The sequence below is a fragment of the Pleurodeles waltl genome, chromosome 12 (assembly GCF_031143425.1).
Source record: "Pleurodeles waltl isolate 20211129_DDA chromosome 12, aPleWal1.hap1.20221129, whole genome shotgun sequence".
In the NCBI taxonomy this organism is placed as follows: Eukaryota; Metazoa; Chordata; class Amphibia; order Caudata; family Salamandridae; genus Pleurodeles; species Pleurodeles waltl.
Window position 1 is genome coordinate 132,277,415 of NC_090451.1, and position 18,616 is coordinate 132,296,030.

The 18,616-nt window shown below is 46.9% G+C and overlaps 1 protein-coding gene across 1 annotated transcript in view; it reads left to right on the forward strand.

The window, feature by feature from the left end:
* CTC1 (CST telomere replication complex component 1) overlaps positions 1-18,616 on the forward strand; it is a 158,280-nt gene that overhangs the window by 120,569 nt on the left and 19,095 nt on the right. The window contains exons 19-22 of the mRNA XM_069216790.1: positions 1,284-1,361; positions 1,795-1,972; positions 15,575-15,639; positions 16,659-16,824. Coding sequence (XP_069072891.1) covers positions 1,284-1,361; positions 1,795-1,972; positions 15,575-15,639; positions 16,659-16,824 — 487 coding nt within the window. The remainder of the gene's footprint in view (positions 1-1,283; positions 1,362-1,794; positions 1,973-15,574; positions 15,640-16,658; positions 16,825-18,616) is intronic.

Here is an 18,616-nt window from a genome sequence, read left to right on the forward strand (position 1 = left end):
ACAGGAATGGGGCTATGGAAAGCACACCCTTCCAATCTCAGTCTTGCCAAAGTGCAATGCTGAATACCCATGGGCAGACAAGCATGGTGTCTGCAAACTTTGCCTCTCCCCTGACCATGACAAGACCCTCTGCAAGTTCTGCTTTACCTTTTGGTATAAGAAGCCCTTGAGGTGCCTAAGTGAGATGCACAGGTCGCACTTGCAAATGCAGTAGAAGTCATCCCCCGAGATGTCCCACATTTTCAAAAAAGAAAACACCTGCAAGGGGAAGACTTTAGGATTTCCACCTTCACTGGGAGGAAATCACCTCAGTTCAGTGGATGCTTGTAGTATTTCCACAGGGGCTCCTGGTTAGAATTCCACACCATCTCATCCAGCATACTACGGCAGCACATCCTTTGCTACATGACATGACATTTCACTGTCATGTTGATGGCAAAAGTTATCCGGATCATACAAGAGACTCACCTGTCAAACTGCTTTGCTGTTGGCCATCATGTCTTGGTGGTTGCCTGACATATCTATTTTATTTGCCTAGACAAACTCCTGCAGTAGAAAAAAATAAGGTGCCCTGATGTGTAGGGAGTTTTCACTTCACACAAACTAACTGTTGCTCGCGCATGTTTCCTTCTCTGGTCCACCATGCAGGGTAGGAAAGGGCAGGAAACATTTACATCAGAAGGACTGCTGTACTGACATATACATGTCAGTGGACCTGTGGTGGATGAGCTACCAGTCAAAGGTTCCCAACGCCAGACCCAGTACAGGCTCCATTGTAGACATCCTAGCAGTGTCCCAACCTCTACTGAACCGTAACACTGATTTTTATTGGGAAGGAGCCCTTTCTCTTCATGACAGTGCTTCTGCTGACGAACTTTTAATCACCTCACAAGTGTGTTATATCTCTTTTCTTAGAGACAGCCCCCACTCCTGCTCTCTGTGTTAAAAATTTAAATGTTCTTGGTAAATAAACATCAAAGGAAGGAAAATGCACAAGGGTGTGTTAGGGCATGGAAAAGATGTCCTATACATATTAAGGGTGAGATGCGGATATACTGAATGCACAAGTGATACTGCTGTGAGTAGGTGGTACTTTTTATGCCCGGGGGAACATGTCACCATATTAAATACAAAGGAGGAAATTATGTCCCATTGTCTGTATGAGTGAAACATTGCCTAACCCCTATCCTTCTGTTTCAATATCCACTTGAAGTCCCTTGAACGAGCTGTGACCTCCCTTTTTGGGTTCCATTTCTGATGTTTTTATGTTTTTTACCTTTCAGAGCAAAAAAGGTATACTGCAGGTACTTGGTGTGCAGCTCCTTCACCATACTGAGGTTCATGCCGAGTGAACAGCCACGGTAAGCACATTAATTAATCACTGCACCTTGGAAAAGAAGACATCTGCAGCAGTGCGGTGTGTGCGGTATAAACATCATTAGTGATTGATTGGATGGAGATGACGTTTAGGCAGGGAGGATAGTGAGAAAGTCCTGAGGAGGTTTTCCATAGGCTGAGTTAATTTAACACAGTGTTGTTCAATATGGGGTCCAGTGGGCTGGATCATCGTGTACACCATCAGAATGTCAACCGACTGCATGAATAATTTCTGTTTAGATTCATTTCATGTATACAGAAATTCATGAAAATCCTGGTTTGCTCTAGCCTACCTCAGTGGACCTATGTTTGTGTCAGACTACCCAAATTATTTGCTTGCTCTGGTCATGTGTCACATTAGTTGATTATTTAAATCACTGCTTAGCTTTCACTGCTCTACTTCCTTCTGTTCTACAGATTGCTTTTACCGCGTCCTGAGGTTTCATCATTTGCTTCCATCCCGCTAGTCCTGTTCATTAAACTGATGTCCAAGTCTGAAACTCCACCCAAAGGGCGCTCCACCTGCAGAGTGACCTCTGTGATCAGCCTGAGTCTGTGTTGGGTGTGCACTATTTGTACAGCCATCTTCAAACAGGTAGACTTGTAAATATGGGTTGATCTGATGATAATGATGATAATGGTATGTTTATATATTATTGGATATGGTTATATTTTGTTAGTGCCTTGTACGTCACACACTACAGACAGCATGGTCCCCTCCATGCTGATCTCAGAGGTGAAACTGAGAGAAAATGGATGGCAATAAAAGAGATACCAGAGGTGAACCATGGGAGTATGTGCTAAGAGTGCCAGGAAAGGAGGTAGAAAAGGCTGCTGTTGACACCATCTCTTTATCCTTTTTGTAGTGAGGGATTTTGGGAGTGGAAAGTCTGGCTTGTAGGGCGATTAAGCACAGGTGATCCAGTGGGGTTTCAGCCAGGCCCATGGCTGCAAGGTCAATCTGTCAGGCATCACCCTGGTTTGTGCAACATACTGGAATGGCTTTAAGGGGCCTCAGGGTTTCAGTAGCGACAGCGACTATGGGAGGGGGCTAGCCACAGTAAGTTGTATGGTATGATTACAGCCATTAACATGGCTATGCATTTATGTAGCCCTACTGTTACCACTGTGGTGCAAAGAATAAAATTAAAAATCTCCCTAACACCTAGAGTCCCTCAAACACCCATTTCTTATAGGTGTCTTTGCTTTGGAAGACCCCAATGATGGTTGATCTCGATCTCAAGGTTTCCCAGACCATTTGCGCTGCTTTAGGCTGTCTGAGCCTGATCAGTAGTGAATCCTCTTAGATGTCACCTATGAATTCTAATTAGTGTTCCCCTTTTCTGCCAGTCTTGAGCCCCATGGCAAGCCATGCCCCATATATCCTCCCTTTCTGTCTACTATTTTCTGTTGCAGTATAACTCTACTGGTGGTACCTCTCCTCCAGAACTTTTATATGTAGTGTTCCCCACAGTAAAACTCCCTATAAGCTCACTTATCTGGAACAAAATGAACTGAATTTGTGCCCTGAAAGCCCTTTGTTGCTCAGAATAAATGCAGCTTTTAAAGAAAGTCTGTGATGTGTAACACTTTCTCTTCTTTCCTACAGGTGGTATTTGGGTGACTTTAGCAACCTTTGCTCTTTAGATGCCCAATATTAGGTTGTTTAGCATACTCTGCTAGTTTGTTGCCAGGCTTGGAGTGCTGTGTAACATACTCTTCTCTTTTGAGGCTGGTTGAATTGACGTTTCCAACAGCCTCTTTTTTGTGCTCCTTGTGGTGTCTAAATCTCAATTGCTTGCCTCTGAGGTGGCATGAGTAACTCCCTTTCCCTATAGATCCGAGAATAGTATTCTTAATTTGTCTTTATTTACTTGAGAAAAACAAACATTACTTTACTATTACAGTAAAAATGTATTGCTTACTATGTTTCCCTGATGGATACTTCTAACCGCAGATTCCTCACCTTTAGACTATTCCTCATACGCCAGACTGGATCTGTGCAGCAGTGCTCCGGCGTAGTGCTAGGTGGTGTCAGATATCTCCGCATTGATTTTGTTCTGCACCAGAAGTAATCTAGAGCTCCACTCCCCTTTTGTTGGTTGATGAACTCCTTGAAAAATATTTTTCAGTATACAGGGCAACAGTGTCGCCCCATCTCTCTGAAGACTTCTAGGTTCCACCCATACCCTGACTGCTGGAAACAGATGTCTGGGACAGACCCACATAAGGCATGCCTCTGACCTTTGGGTTTGGGGCATGACTTCAAAAATGTGCCCTCATGCACTTGAAGGCAATTTGAGTCCGTGAAGCTAAACTGTATGTTGCAGAATACCAAAAGATCTCATGGACGTGATGCAAGACCATCTCTTGCTCCAAGTTGAGGTGGCACATTTGCTACTGGTCTCAAGGGCACTCTTGCAGCAGGGCCTCTTTGCGGGTCACATCATATGATAAGCCTGAATTCTAATCCAAAAAGTATGAGAAGTTGAAGCAGGACTTGAACCAAACCCACCACTCTCTGTCCATAGATAAGTTTAGAACAGATCAAGGTGCCTCCCGATGCCTGACCGCAGTGATGATGCCTCACATGATCCTGTAGCAACCACCTTTCCCGGACCATCTGCAATGCCACAACTAATCAAGGCTTTAAAGAAGCCATGTTATGTACATTTGACACTCTTCTGGCTACCTCTAGCATGCCTTCGGACCCCAGTGATCGGCAGGAGCCTCCAGGTGGTTATCGCTGGTGGCTCAGTCCTCAGTGCAAATTGCACCCCTTCAAATTGCCTCCTGTTTCACACCAACTCTGATTCTGGCTTCTATTCCAGATCGAAGATATGTGGCAGTTCCTTCACCACTGATGCAGTGACGGAGGTCGATCCTTTGCTGAGTTCAGGGACTTACCTCTAGCTGAATCTGCTTCAACCTCGGCCAAGGTTGTGCTTTGAATCTACTCCAGCACACCTGGTTAGTGTACACTTCTGACAAAACACTTCCTCTTTCTCAAGGCTATCCTCGGAGGCTTCAACTCCATTGGCTCAGGCTAATAATGATGATGATAACAATTGGGATGATTTACCACCTCTGACTGTGGATTCACACCCTAGGATAACCTCATCTGAGCCATTGGTTCCATTTAATGATGCCTGGACTGACACCCTTATTGATACTTAAGCGAAGCATTGCTCATACTTACTGGTGAACACGTAGGTAGCCTGGCACCATAGAACAATGGAGAGAGACCCAGACTTTCGTACCCTCCGCCTAGCCAATGAGAGGTTGGCGGTTCAAGCTTCCACCAGCAAAGTAAACTCTGATGCATTCTCCACAACCCTTCCAGATAAGGAGTGGAATTCATTTGTGGCATTTGGGAAGTGGATGTTCTCTCCCGCTATTTTGATATTAAGGTCAATAAATGCAGTCTGCCTCTTAGGATGTGATAAGCATGTCCTTTAGGACATGACCAGCGAGATCCTGCCATCTGTCCCGGAGGAGTGTCAGATCTCTTTGGCTCAAACTATTCAAGATGGCCAGGTTGTGGCTAAGTGTATCATTAGGGCTGGTCTGTATACTACTGACTGCCTGGTGCACATGGTGGTCACTAGTGTGATGCTGCGATGGCACACATGGATGTAATTGACTGGCTTTTCTGGAGACTTTAAGACATCTGTAATGGAAATCCCTTATGATGGCTTCTGCCTCTTTGGCAAAAAGGTTGATTCTGCCCTCACTTTCTGTGAAGAAAACAAGAGGCTCAGTACATTCTTTGCAGCTTTAAACTCCTGCTCAAAACTTTCCTCAGAAACCAGACCTTTCCAAGGATATCCAGCATATATACATCACCAGGCTGTGCCTCCACCACAGCAGTAACCCCAGTATGTTTATGGCTGAGGACAGGGATCAATTAAAAATTGTGCAGGCCATGAGGCCTCTTTACAGGCTAAAGAGACCATCAAGTGGATGCCAGCCTTGGAATTAGTGATGGGTTGGTCTCCACAAAATACACCACGCAGGTATAGAAAAATATAGAATATTTATCTGATTAAATGCAGTACACATTATAATATCACTTTGCAAAATGATAAAAAGAGTCTGTAGTTCTTAAAAAGCAATAAGTGTCTCTTGCAAGCACAAAGTACCTGGTTTGCATCTAAATTATCCACAAAGGACCTCAGATGAGGAGATGCGTGGAAAACAGGGAGGTGTGCATCGGTTTCTCCGGGCGCACACAGACGATGCATCAATACTTTTCCATGCAACAAGGGCTTTGCGTAGATTTCTGACATGCAGGCTTGGATCCTCTCTGGGTTGTGGGGTATTTAGACGCCACGGCAACGATGCAGAAAAATCCTGGGCGTGCAGGACGAAGTCACAGGAGCTGCGTCGATCTGGTGGGCGATGCAGGGAAATTTCTGTCGCACAGCAGGCGCTGCGTTGATTCATCTTTGCAGGAAGTTAGGCTGCGTCGTTCAAGCTCGGAAATGTGTCGATCCAGTGGGCCGTGCATCGAAGTTACGGTTGCAACACTGGCGCTGCGTCGATCTCCACTCGGGAAGCCAGGCTGCGTCGTTCCGGTTTGCCATGCAGTGATTTTCTCACCGCGGTGCAGGCTGTGCGTCGGTTACGGCAGGCTGTGCTTTGATTTTCGCTGCACAAGGAGTTCTTTACAGAGACAAAGGGGGTTATTACAACTTTGGAGGAGGTGTTAATCCATCCCAAAAGTGACGGTAAAGTGACGGATATACCACCAGCCGTATTACGAGTCAATTATATCCTAGGGAACTCGTAATACGGCTGGTGGTATATCCGTCACATTTGGGATTAACACCTCCCACGGGAGGCAAGCTTAATCCAAGCCCTTGGAGAGCACTTCTCAGCAGAGTCAGATGGCAGCAAGGCAGCAGGGCAACAGCAGGGCAGAAGTCCTTTGCAGAAAAACAGTCAGGTGAGTCCTTTGGGCAGCCAGGCAGTTCCTCTTGACAGGTTGCAGGTTCAGGACCAGAAATGTCTGAGTTGGTAGGGTCAGAGGCCCTGTTTTAATACCCAAATGTGCCTTTGAAGTGGGGGAGACTTCAAAGAGTGGCTTTGAAGTGCACAAGGTCCCCTTTCAGTTCCATCCTGTCTGCCAGGGTCCCAGTAGGGGGTGTGGCAGTCCATTGTGTGAGGGCAGGCCACTGTCCTTTGACATGTAAGTGTCAGGCCCTCCACCCTCCCAGCCCAGGAAGACCCATTCAGTATGCAGATGTGTGCAGGTGTTACTGAGCATCCTGTGTTTGGGGTTGTCTGAGTGAAATGCATAAGGGAGCTGTCAACCAACCCAGCTAGACGTGGATTGTAAGGAGCAGAAGGATTCAAGTGCAGAGAAGTGCTCACTTTCTAAAAGTGGCATTTCTTACACAGCAATATTAAATCCAACTTCACCAGTCAGCAGGATCTTGTATTACCATTCTGGCCATACTAAATATGACCTTGTTACTCCTTTCTGATCAGTATCTACCACTCAAACAGTATATGAGGAGTAGCCCTAATGTTAGCCTATGAAAGGGGCAGGCCTCACAGCAATGTAAAACAAATTTAGGAGTTTTACACTACCAGGACATATAAAGTACACAGGTACATGTCCTGCCTTTTACCTCCGTAGCACCCTGCCCTACGGGTTACCTAGGGCCTCACTTAAAGGTGACATATATGTAGAAAAGGGGGAGGTTAAGGCTTGGCAAGTACTTTTAAATGGCAAGTTAAGTGGCAGTGAAATTGCACACACAGGCCTTGTAATGGCAGGCCTAAGGCATGGTTAAGGGGCTACTTATGTGGGTTGCACAATCAGTGCTGCAGGCCCACTAGTAGCATTTAATCTACAGGCCCTGGGCACATGTTGTGCACTTTACTGGGGACTTACAAGTAGATTAAATAGGCCAATTGGGTAGGAACCAATGTCACCAGGTTTTAAGGGAGAGAGCATATGCACTTTAGCACTGGTTAGCAGTGTTAAGTGCGCAGAGTCATAAAACCGGCAAAAACTGTTAACAAAAAGTGGAGGGAGGCAGGCAAAAAGTTAGTGGTGACCACCATAAGGCTGTCAGGTCTAAGAGCTCCCATCCCCAAGAATGCTGTATTTTTATTTGTAATACAAAGACTTGGTCCGTGGGAGGGAGTATAAGCCTACACTCCAACAGCAAAGAAAAATCTCCCTTCCAAAAGATATGGGGCATGATTACAACTTTGGAGGAGGTGTTACTCCGTCCCAAAAGTGACGGTAAAGTGACGGATATACCACCAGCCGTATTACGAGTCCATTATATCCTATGGAACTCATAATATGGCACATTTGGGACGGATTAACACCTCCTCCATCAGGACCATGGTCTTACTCCAACTGATTATAGTAGAGAAGCGCTTCTTTATTCTTTAGGAAGTCAAACTCTTTTTTAAATCAATATACCAAATCTGATTGGAATGTAAAAACAGTGAAAATTGATGGATCAAGATCCATGGTGCTCCTACAATGTGATGGTGCAGTGAAGGGTGAATACTGAACTTAAAGTGCACCAGTGACATTTACAGATAAATACAGTAAAAAGCATGTGGCTGTAAAGATACAGTGATTTCACATTACAACACCCAGAATTTTGAATGTTTTAGCAACAGTCCACAATTAGTTCTTTATTGACATTTCGACCCTAACAGTAGATATGTTACCAGCGGGTCATCATCAGGACCAATAAGTGTTGTAGGAAGCACCAAAGGTTACTAGGCCGGAAATTCAAGCCACAGTCATATTGCCAAAGTCCTAATACCAAAAGACCCTCCGTTTTAATAAAACTGTCCCAGCGGCCCGACTCCGCATCAGCAACAGTCACTCAAGAAAATGACGTTAGCTTGGAGGGGTATGGCCTGTATGCAGTTCCACTCCATTGCTTCCGGGGCGGTCAACACAGAGCCGCAGGATGCCACCTAGTGACCCACAGGAGCACTGCTGTAGAAACATCTGGATCCAGTTTGACACCTGGGAAATATAATACAGGGGAGGACTCTGCAGTTAGAATATCCACCAGAAAGAGCAATGCCAAAGGTAAGTTATTTCTCCTTCTTCTTGGCTTGTTTCCTTGTTTGGCACCATCTCAATGTTTCCACTGGGTTTCTTTGCTCAGGATTCCCTTGTTGGTCACCACCTGCTTCCATCCTATATCAGGATTCTCAAAATCATAATTGTCCTCCATATATTACAACAAAATACATCTAAACTCAGCTCTTATATCGGTTCATAAACTTTATTTGGCTAATTCCAAATAGCCATAAAAGTACATAATTATAATAAAAAACAATCCTAAAACAAGCATACAAACATTAAAAACAAATCCAAAGTTACATATTAAAAAAAAAAAAAATCACACACTTATAATCCATACAGAATTCTAGGGGCAAAAGACTGGCTAATACATAATACATTTACTCACATAAATAGCCTTTAAAATATAAGGTGCAACATTAAAACATAAGCAGGGATCAGTTATCACAAGTAGAAACTTCAAAGCTGTTTTGTAACATCTAATATTCCGTCGCAGTCCAAATCCTCATGTAAATAAAAAAGGAAGCTTCGGAAATCAAAGCAGGATTCAACTCCCTTGTGCCACTTCATCCACCTGAGCAGGTGTGGTGCCATTCTTCTCGATCTGATTACCAAAGTCAGCCAACTTTGGTGTGATCCTGCAACTAGTTCCGGCACAACCTGAATTTCTGGGGCTAACAGCCACGCCTAATCAGATCAGAGATTTTTGTGCACACATGCTCTGGCTGTTTGGATTCTTGCCAACTTCTTGTGGCACACCTTTGGGCCCCAAAGAGCCAAGAGGCCTTCTATCTGGAGTACTGATAGTGGGTTCGCCCCCGACGCAAGTTGAACCCTCCGAGCCTATCTTACCTCAGGCTCCAGTTCTGACCCTGCTTCCGGCTGCACGACCTATGCAGGCCCCAGGTACTTTGACGCCGACTCCACAGGAGGATGACCCAATAGTTCTCTTTGAAGCCAAGTCAGCGCCAGTCCAACCTGTAGGAAACTAGCTTCTTTCTAGCTTGGTTATCCCCACTTTTGGCCTGTTTGTCAGTGTGTTTGACTGTGTGTCCTGGGATCCTGCTAATCAGGACCCCAATAGGTATGCTTTCTCCCTTAAATTATTGTTGTTGCATACTGGTAACCCAGTATTTCACCCACAATTGGCATACTGGTGCCCCCTTATAAGTCCATAGGATATGGTACCTAGGTACCCAGGGCATTGGAGTCCCAGGGGATCCCTATGGGCTGCAGCATATCTTTTGCCACCCATAGGGAGCCCATGCAAAGGCTACTACAGGACTGCCATTGCAGCCTGTGTGAAAAGGTGCATGCACCCTTTTACTGCCATTTACACTGCACCAGATCATTTATAAGTCACCCCTATAGCAGGCCCTCCAGCCATGAGGGCAGGGTGCGGGGTACCTGTGTGTGAGGGCACCCCTGCACTAGCAGATGTGCCCCCACGACCTACAGGACAATATTCCCAGACTTTGTGAGTGCGAGGACACCATTTTATACAGCATGTACTCTACATAGGTCACTACCTATGTCCAGCTACATAATGGTAACTCCGAACATAGGCATGTTTGGTATCAAACATGTTGGAGTCATACCCCAATGCTTTTTCAAGCATTGGTTGTATGATTCCATGCACTCTGGGGGCTCCTTAGATGACCCCCAGTATTGACGTTCCAGCCTTCTGAGGTTCTCAGGCAGCCCCAGCTGCTGCCACCTCTCAGATAGGTTTCTGCCCTCCTGTTGCTTGAGCAGCTCAAGCCCAGGAAGGCAGAACAAAGGATTTCCTTTGGGAGAGGGGTGTTACACCTTCTTCATTTGGAAATAGTTGTTACAGGCTTGGGAGGCCAAGCCTCTGAAAATACTTTGAAGGGCACAGATGGTGCCCTCCTTGCATAATCCAGTCTACATCGGTTCAAGGTCCCCCAGTCCCGGCTCTGGCTCAAAACTGGACAAGGGAAAGGGGAGTGACCACTCCCCTGTCCATCACCACCCCAGGGGTGGTGCTCAGAGCTTCTCCAGGGGGTCCCTGGGTTTTGCCATCTTGGATTTCAAGTTGGCAGGTAACTCTGGGAGCATCTGAGTGCCCAGTGCCAGCAGGTGACTTCAAAGCCCTCCCCTGATAGGTGCTTACCTATGTAGCTGACCCATTCCCCTTTCAGAGCTATTTAGGGTCTATCTCTTGGGTGTTTCTTCAGGTTCGGATTGCAAGACTCGCATCCTTTACTTTACCTTCTTACCGAAGAAACTGTATCTGGACCCTCCAGGAACTCTACAAACTGCAACAAAGAAGCAAAGATGACTTCCGAAACATTGTATCTTCAGCTCCTGCAAGCAACTGTTTCCCGGTTGTGCATCCTCAGAGGACAGACTGTCTTCAGCCTGCACCAGAAGAACAAAGGAATCTCCCTTGGATTGAAGGAGTCACTCCCCTGCTTCAGCAGGCACCCCTCTGCAGAAACTACCGGTGCTGTTAGGACCCTCTTCTGACAAAGTGCTTGGATCCAGCATCATGGGTGGTGGACTGAAGTGGTCCCCACGGTCCTGACGTCCTACTGTTCAACTTTGGTGGAAGTAAGAGTGCGCCTCCCCACGCAAGACAGTCCCCCGTGCACCACGTGCTTTGCAGTTGTCAAGGCTTGTTGGCATCCTTCCACAAAGTTCTGCATGCACCGTGCAGCTCCGGTCCCACACTCCTTCCTGCGATGCACAGCTTCCTGCGTGGTTCTCCAGCGGCGTGGGACCCTTTGTTGTAGTGCTGTGTGGGCCTCCTTTTGCACCACTCTTTGTCCCTGTGCTGTGGGACTCCTGCGCATGCTGCCTGGTCTTCTGAGGACTTTCCGAGTTGCTGAGAGCCCCCTCTGATTCCCCCTCCTGGGTAGAGTCCGCCAGGTCCCTCATGGTCCCAGACAGGGCCATTTTCCGCTAACCTGCATGTAACAAGGCTTGTTGGCGGAATTCAACAATGCACACCAGACTGCAATCATCCATCCGGCGTGGGACATCATCTGCGCCAACCAGGAACCCGCATCCATCTTCTTGGGTGCAGTACTGACTGTTGTTCTTCACCTGTGGTTCTTCTTTTGCACCTTCATTCCGTTTAGCAGGGGCTCCTATTCTCCCTGGACACTTCAGTGAGTCTTGGACTTGGTCCCCTTCTCCCACAGGTCTTCAGGTCCAGGAATCCATCATTGGTGTCTTGCAGTCTCTTCTGGTTCTTGCATAATCTTCTTTCTCGTGCTCTTGTGTGTTCTAGGAAAGTTAATGTGATTTACTCCTGCTTTCCTGGGCTCTGGGGTGGGTTCTGTTACTTACCTTTGGTGTTTTTAATACTCCGAGTGCCCCTCTACACACTAGACTTGCCCAGGTGGGAAACCGATTTTCGCATTCCACTTTCTTAGTATATGGTTTGTGTTCCCCTTATGTCCATTTCTAACTATTGTGATTTTCACTATTTGCACTGTTTTCTGTTTTTACAGCTATTTCTGCATACTAGTGTATATAATTTGTGTATTACCTACCTCCTAAAGGGAGTATAGTCTCTATGGTATTTTTGGCATTTGTGTCACCAAAATAAAGTACCTTTATTTTTGTAACTAAGTATTTTCTTTCATGTGTGTGAGTACTGTGTGACTACAGTGGTATTGCATGAGCTTTGCAAGCCCCCTAGTTAGGCCTTGGCTGCTCACCCACACTACCCCTGGAGAGCCAGGCTTCTAGACACTGTCTACATTTCACTAATAACGGATAACTGGACCTGATAAAAGGTGTAAGTACCTTAGGTACCCACTACAAACCAGGCCAGACTCCTACACAACCTCAACCAAATTTGCACCTGATTCCTCCAAGGTGCCACTTCCCCCTACTTGATTTGCCACCTCCACAAAGGAGGCAGCATGGTCTGTGTTTCCTTTTAGGATCGTACTCGAATAATGACTATGACCCGGGTCATAAGTTTGCATAAACCCCATGGTAGTGATCGATGCGTCAGTTCTGTGTTGGGGCAACCACTTGGGAAACGTGGAGATCAGAGGCTTCTGGTCTCTGCTGGCGTCTCAGCTCCATATAAAACTGCCAGACCATCTACTTGCTGTTAAGTCTTCCTACCCTCCATTAAAGTGAAGCTTTTGCAGGTTGTCCCAGTCAACAGTACCGCCATGTGGTACTGGATCAAAGAGGGCGGGATGGGACCTTGTGCCTGGAAGGAATAAAGGCAAGGCTGTGCAGAAAGGAACTTCTGGTGCTGGATCGTCTTCTGCATTAAGATCTGCATATGTGTCCCTGCATATGTACAAGTAGCACTATTATCTGGGCAACTAGGTTTGATGGGATGGCCATTTTGTCCACTCAGGTATGCTGGACTTTCTATTTTGAGTCCATTCACAGACCTGCCTCCAATAGGTACTGCTTTGGTATCATTTCAAAAGGTGTGGGATCTGTTCGTAAAAGTCTCTATCAGAAGAACAAATTACTTACCTTCCGTAACACTATTTCTTGTAGAGATGCTAGCTGCAGATATTAGTTATTCCTCACTGACCCTCCCATCATACTATTTCTGTGACTGGACTCTAGTCTTTAATTAGATCCCCAGTCTAGCAATCTGTGCACTTCTGATGACCAATTCTTTCATGTGGCTTTGCGTCTAGGGGCTCACACAGCATCAAAAGCAACTGACATCAGCACACAGGGATGGTGCCTTTATGGGCCAGCATTTCATTTCTGTAGCGGAACGGCTTTGGTGCAGAGCTGCATGGCAACCTGACGGCGTGCCGAAGGACTGCTGAAACGTTTCCAGATATAGGGCCTGATTATGACCTTGGCGCATGGGATACTCCGTCAAAAACGTGACAGATATCCTGTCCGCCATTTTACAAGTTCCATAGGAATGAAACTTGTAATACAGTAGATGGGATATCCGTCACGTTTATGACAGAGTATGTTATGTTATGAAAAATTATAGAGCGCATAGCTACCTGAAGGCCTCCCAGCGCTATATAGAAAAACCTTGAATATACGGCTTTGGTACACAAACTAAAACTTTCCACTTTCCCTCATTCTCTGGAGTAAAATATTGTGCTCCACCGTGTCAAAGGCGGCACTAAGATCGAGAAGCACGATTGCCGAGACCAAGCCCTGATCTACACGTTTCCTAACTTCTTCAGTGACTGCGATTAATGCAGATTCCGTACTATGTAATGGTCTAAAGCCCATCTGAGACGGATGGAGAATGTTATTTTCCTCCAAAGAACTCAAAAGATGAGTATTAACATGTTTTGCAAGTACTTCGGCAAGGGCTGGCAGCATAGAGATTGGTCTGTAGTTGCCAGGGATGAGTATCCCATCTGCCAAGGTCGTAATCAGGCCCATAGTCTGACGCTGGAGAAATATTCAGTAGGTGAGGAATCTACAACTAGATAGTCTCTCTACTAGAAAGATTAACGAAGGTAAGTAACTTTTTCTTTAAGGTTCTTTAAGGTCTTGTTCATCTGCATTGCACGTTCATGGATTCCAATTTTAACCTCATCCATGGCTCACCTGAATATTCCTAAATATCGCTATTTTCAGTTTTGGGGGCTCGCCTTTTTGTGTTAAACTTTGGAATTATTTGTCGATCTATATTCGTTTGACAAAACTCACCTAGTGTTTTGCTGAATACATGGATCTTTACTACCTCAATTCCTGGCAGCACGCAAACCTGCTACATTGTGGTGCGGAGATACATTTGATGGGCAGCATGCTTTGTTGATAGCTCATTCATGCATTCATTCATTTGCTTCTATAGCCTAGCAGTGGGTCTGTATGTTAAAAAGTCTCAAACTGGCCAATTGTGATACTTAGGATGCAAGTCAGCATCTTGTTTTACCCTCAGGAGCTTCTCTGGCATATAGGATTTGTTTTTAGAAAGTTGACTAAGAAAGAACTGCAAACTCCCTGGGAATGTCTCACCGGCAGTCTTGATGCTGTGTTTAAAGCCTTCAGAGAGGCAGCTGGTCAACTGTTATGGCAAAGAAGGAATGGAACAGCCAGACAACACCCGCGTGATTCAATGGAATTAAATAGATGTGATTGCTTCTCAAGGGAAATCATGGTGCCTGTTGTACATCAGTAAGCCTGAAGGTGGGAAGTCTGGGACTACGAGCTGTGATTCCATATAGGAGATATGGCTGGGCACAAAGTGACCCCTTGATCAGTGGTGTAACAAAGGCCCCCGCAGCTCCTGCGGTGCGGGGGGTCGGGGGTGGGGGGTCATCAGCTCAGCACCTGGAGTGATTGAGTCTGGAGGGGGGGGGGGGTCCCACTATGTTCTTTGCAGCCCCCCCCCAACGTTTCATTATGCCACTGCCTTGATATAGTTGCCCAGTGTAACCTATGACAATGCAACTCATATGTGTGCTCCTATCTAATACTGCAGATAATTTGCCATTGATGGCATAGATGAACCGTTTCTATATAAGTATCAAGGGTTCCAGGTAGGAAATTATAAATATAAATTGAATCAATGCAGAACAGATAAGTCACAAAAGTAAACATTACAAAAGCAAATGAAGTGCCCGCACAATAATTCAAGATAACATAGTCAATTACTATTGCAAAAGAGAGTGACAAAATAGGACAAAACATAAAAAACGAATAAATCAGTTTTCAACTTATTACACAACAAAAATACATTAGGTTCACCTCCAAATAATAATTCAGTGGTTTTAATCCCTGTGCAAATATCAGAAGCGTTGACGGCGTGTCGGCGCTTCTGGTTTATGGAAAATGATTAAACCATTGATTCCCTTGAAAGTTTATCATTCCGATGACAGCTTTTCTCATAACACACGGTGGACTGTTTAATGTGTTTTGTTGTGTAATGGGTTGAACACTGAATATTGATATATTCGTTTTTTATGTTTTTTTCTGGGTTTATTGGGGGGGGCTGGGAGGTAACCGCCTCAGCTCTTTATTTGAGGGTGTCTGCTGGCTAACACCTTTGTTTCTATGGCAGTTGGTGTAGATTTGTCCATTGCAGCCGCTCTGCGGACCTTTAATCTCTTGAGCAGCAGGAATTTGGAATGTCAGATACTAGGTCTATACACTTGGTGCGCATGGCTTTTAATGACATCTTTTCTTCTTCTTTAGGGACGATGCACTCAGAACCTCCCCCCCTGCCCTTCGCTGAATGGAGTATTTCAAGCCAGTGCCAGGTAAGTCCTCAGGAATGCCTTCATGCCTACTTTGCTGCCCCCACCATCACAGTGCCTCACCCCATGCAGCGGTGCCCTCAGGCTCACCAAAGGGCTTACTGCTCTATGCACACTTCATTAGGGCACCCTCTATCCCAGCTGCGCTCTGTTTGAGTTGTACAAGTGTTTGGGCTGCACACTGATTGGCTGCACGGCTTTAGAATGACTGTGCTGAACGCTTATTGGTCTGAACACTTAGGGGGTCATTCTGACCCCCGCGGGCGGCGGTCGCCGCCCGCGTGGAGGGAGCCGCCATATGGCCGCTCCGCGGTCGAAAGACCGCGGAGGCCATCCAGGAGGCCGCCCGCCAGCCCAGCGGGAAACCCCTCCCCACGAGGAAGCCGGCTCCGAATGGAGCCGGCGGAGTGGGTATGTGCGACGGGTGCAGTTTGCACCCGTCGCGTATTTCAGTGTCTGCATTGCAGACACTGAAATACACAGTGGGGCCCTCTTACGGGGGCCCCGCGGCACCCCCTACCGCCATCCTGTTCCTGGCGGGCGAACTGCCAGGAACAGGATGGCGGTAGGGGGTGTCAGAATCCCCCATGGCGGCGCAGCAAGCTGCGCCGCCATGGGGGATTCCAAGGGCAGCGGAAAACCGGCGGGAGACCGCCGGTTTTCCTTGTCTGACCGCGGCCAAACCGCCGCGGTCAGAATGCCCGGCGGGGCACCGCCAGCCTGTTGGCGGTGCTCCCGCACCGCCGGGGTCGGAATGACCCCCTTAGTGAGTTGTAGCTTAGCTTGCTGTGCTGGAAGTGGACTGACCATAAAGTTGGCTGCGTCACTAGTATGCTGCCCTCCATCTTGGATGTGTTCCAAGTGAGTTGCACATTGATTGGGGTGCAGACTGGCTGAGATGCACAGCTATGTGCTTACTGGACAGTGTGCTGACTGTGCTGTGCAGCAGTGAGACTGCATGATAACTGGGTGACTGCACCCCTCCTCTCCTCTGACACAAGGTTCGTGCTGCTCCTTTTTAGGATTGTGGTAGAAGATGGCTCCTCAGAGGCCTTGGTGAAGTGCAGGAACCAGCATGTGGTGTCACTGCTAAGGCTGTCGTCTTCACAGTGGGATGGGCTGCAGCATCATGTCTTGGACCTGGGGGAAGTCCACATCCAGCAATGGGGTCGGAGCACTGAACACAGGGTAAGAAACAGTTGCAACCTACATTGGAAAGCAGAGTGCGCTGCAAACCTTTGACAGATGCTAGAAGGAACTTTAACCCCCAGCACGGCACATTTATCCCACATGATCCGATAGTACGATAACGTCTCTCTGTGTCCCCACATCCAAGTGGATTGTGGCTGCATACACCACCCACGCGGATACTGTAGTATCTGATTCCCTGATCCATTGGGCTTCTTTCTTGCCAGAGCCCCTACTCTCTTCGGAAAGAACCTTTATACTTAGTGCACCCTAATTGCCTGTTCACCTGAGGGCCTTCTCATGCTTCTTTATGTGGCACACACCGATTTCAATGTCCCTGAAACCAAGGAACATCTGAGTCCACAGTACAGTGTTCCTTCACTGAACATGTACACTGGTATTTTCACCCCTCTGCCTTCATATCCCTGAAGTGTCCTTTTGAAAAGGAAGGCAACTGAACCACCTGATACTGCTTACGAAGGGAAACAGTGTAAGCATTGCCTATCTCCCGACCATAGTCCTCAACCTACACTCTTCCACTCAGCCTTCCCATCATGGTCCATTTTCTCTATATGGATGAGGTACATAACACATAAATATTTCAAACTAGTTAAAGGTCTAAACACTGTCCTAGGGGCCAGGTGTTGTCATATACCAAGACTAGTCTCAAATCCAGCTCTTGCCTCTTTCTTCTATTACCCTACCCTCCTGTCTGCTTATCTCACTCTTTTATGTTCTCCTCTCTCTCTCCTTTCTCCCTTTGCTGCTGTTATCCTAGCTTTCTCTCAGTCTCTTTGTCCTCATTTTTATTTTTTCTGCTTTCCTGTTTCTTTTTCTCCTAATCAAAGCCAGATGATGAAAAATAATTCCAGTCTTACAAACTCTGGCACAAATTAAGCTTTGCCTTTCAGAATCATTTGCATCATGTCATCTGTTCGCGTAGGAGCTTTTACGAGCACATGTAGCTTTTTTAACGTTCACTTTTTGGTACTAAACAGGCCTTGTAAATGGCAGACTGTACAAGAATTATATTCCTTGACACGTCGCTGGAGACCAAAGCCCAGATTCAATATCCATGCATGTAAAATGTGTGACTTCCTGTTATGGGGAGCTCTTGCAAACGTTTCCTTGTGAAGAATCAACATTTGGCCTTCCACCCCTGTATGCCCCATAACTTTGTGTGCAGGAATCAAGAAGAGAGTACATTACCTTTTCCACAGTCTTTTGTCCCTGGGAATTTGCTATTTTCCCACCTCCTCAGTTTGACCTTTTCCCCTACAAATATTTTGTGTAAAATCTAAAAGCCCATTCCTTTACCATTTTTACAACCTACAATCTCACTCACCTCTGCTGCTCTCCTCCAACACACTAAGGGGGTGATTCTGATTCTGGCGGGCGGCGGAGGCCGCCCGCCAGAATTCCGCCCCCAAAATACCGCGCCGCGGTCAAAAGACCGCGGCGGGTATTTCAAGTTTTCCCCTGGGCTGGCGGGCGCCCGCCAAAAGGCCGCCCGCCAGCCCAGGGGAAAACGACCTTCCCACGAGGATGCCGGCTCGTAATCGAGCCGGCGGAGTGCGAAGGTGCGACGGGTGCATTTGCACCCGTCGCGTATTTCACTGTCTGCCAAGCAGACAGTGAAATACTTGTAGGGGCCCTCTTACGGGGGCCCCTGCAGTGCCCATGCCAGTGGCATGGGCACTGCAGGGGCCCCCAGGGGCCCCGCGACCCCCCCTACCGCCATCCGGTTCCCGGCGGGCGGACCGCCGGGAACTGGATGGCGGTAGGGGGGGTC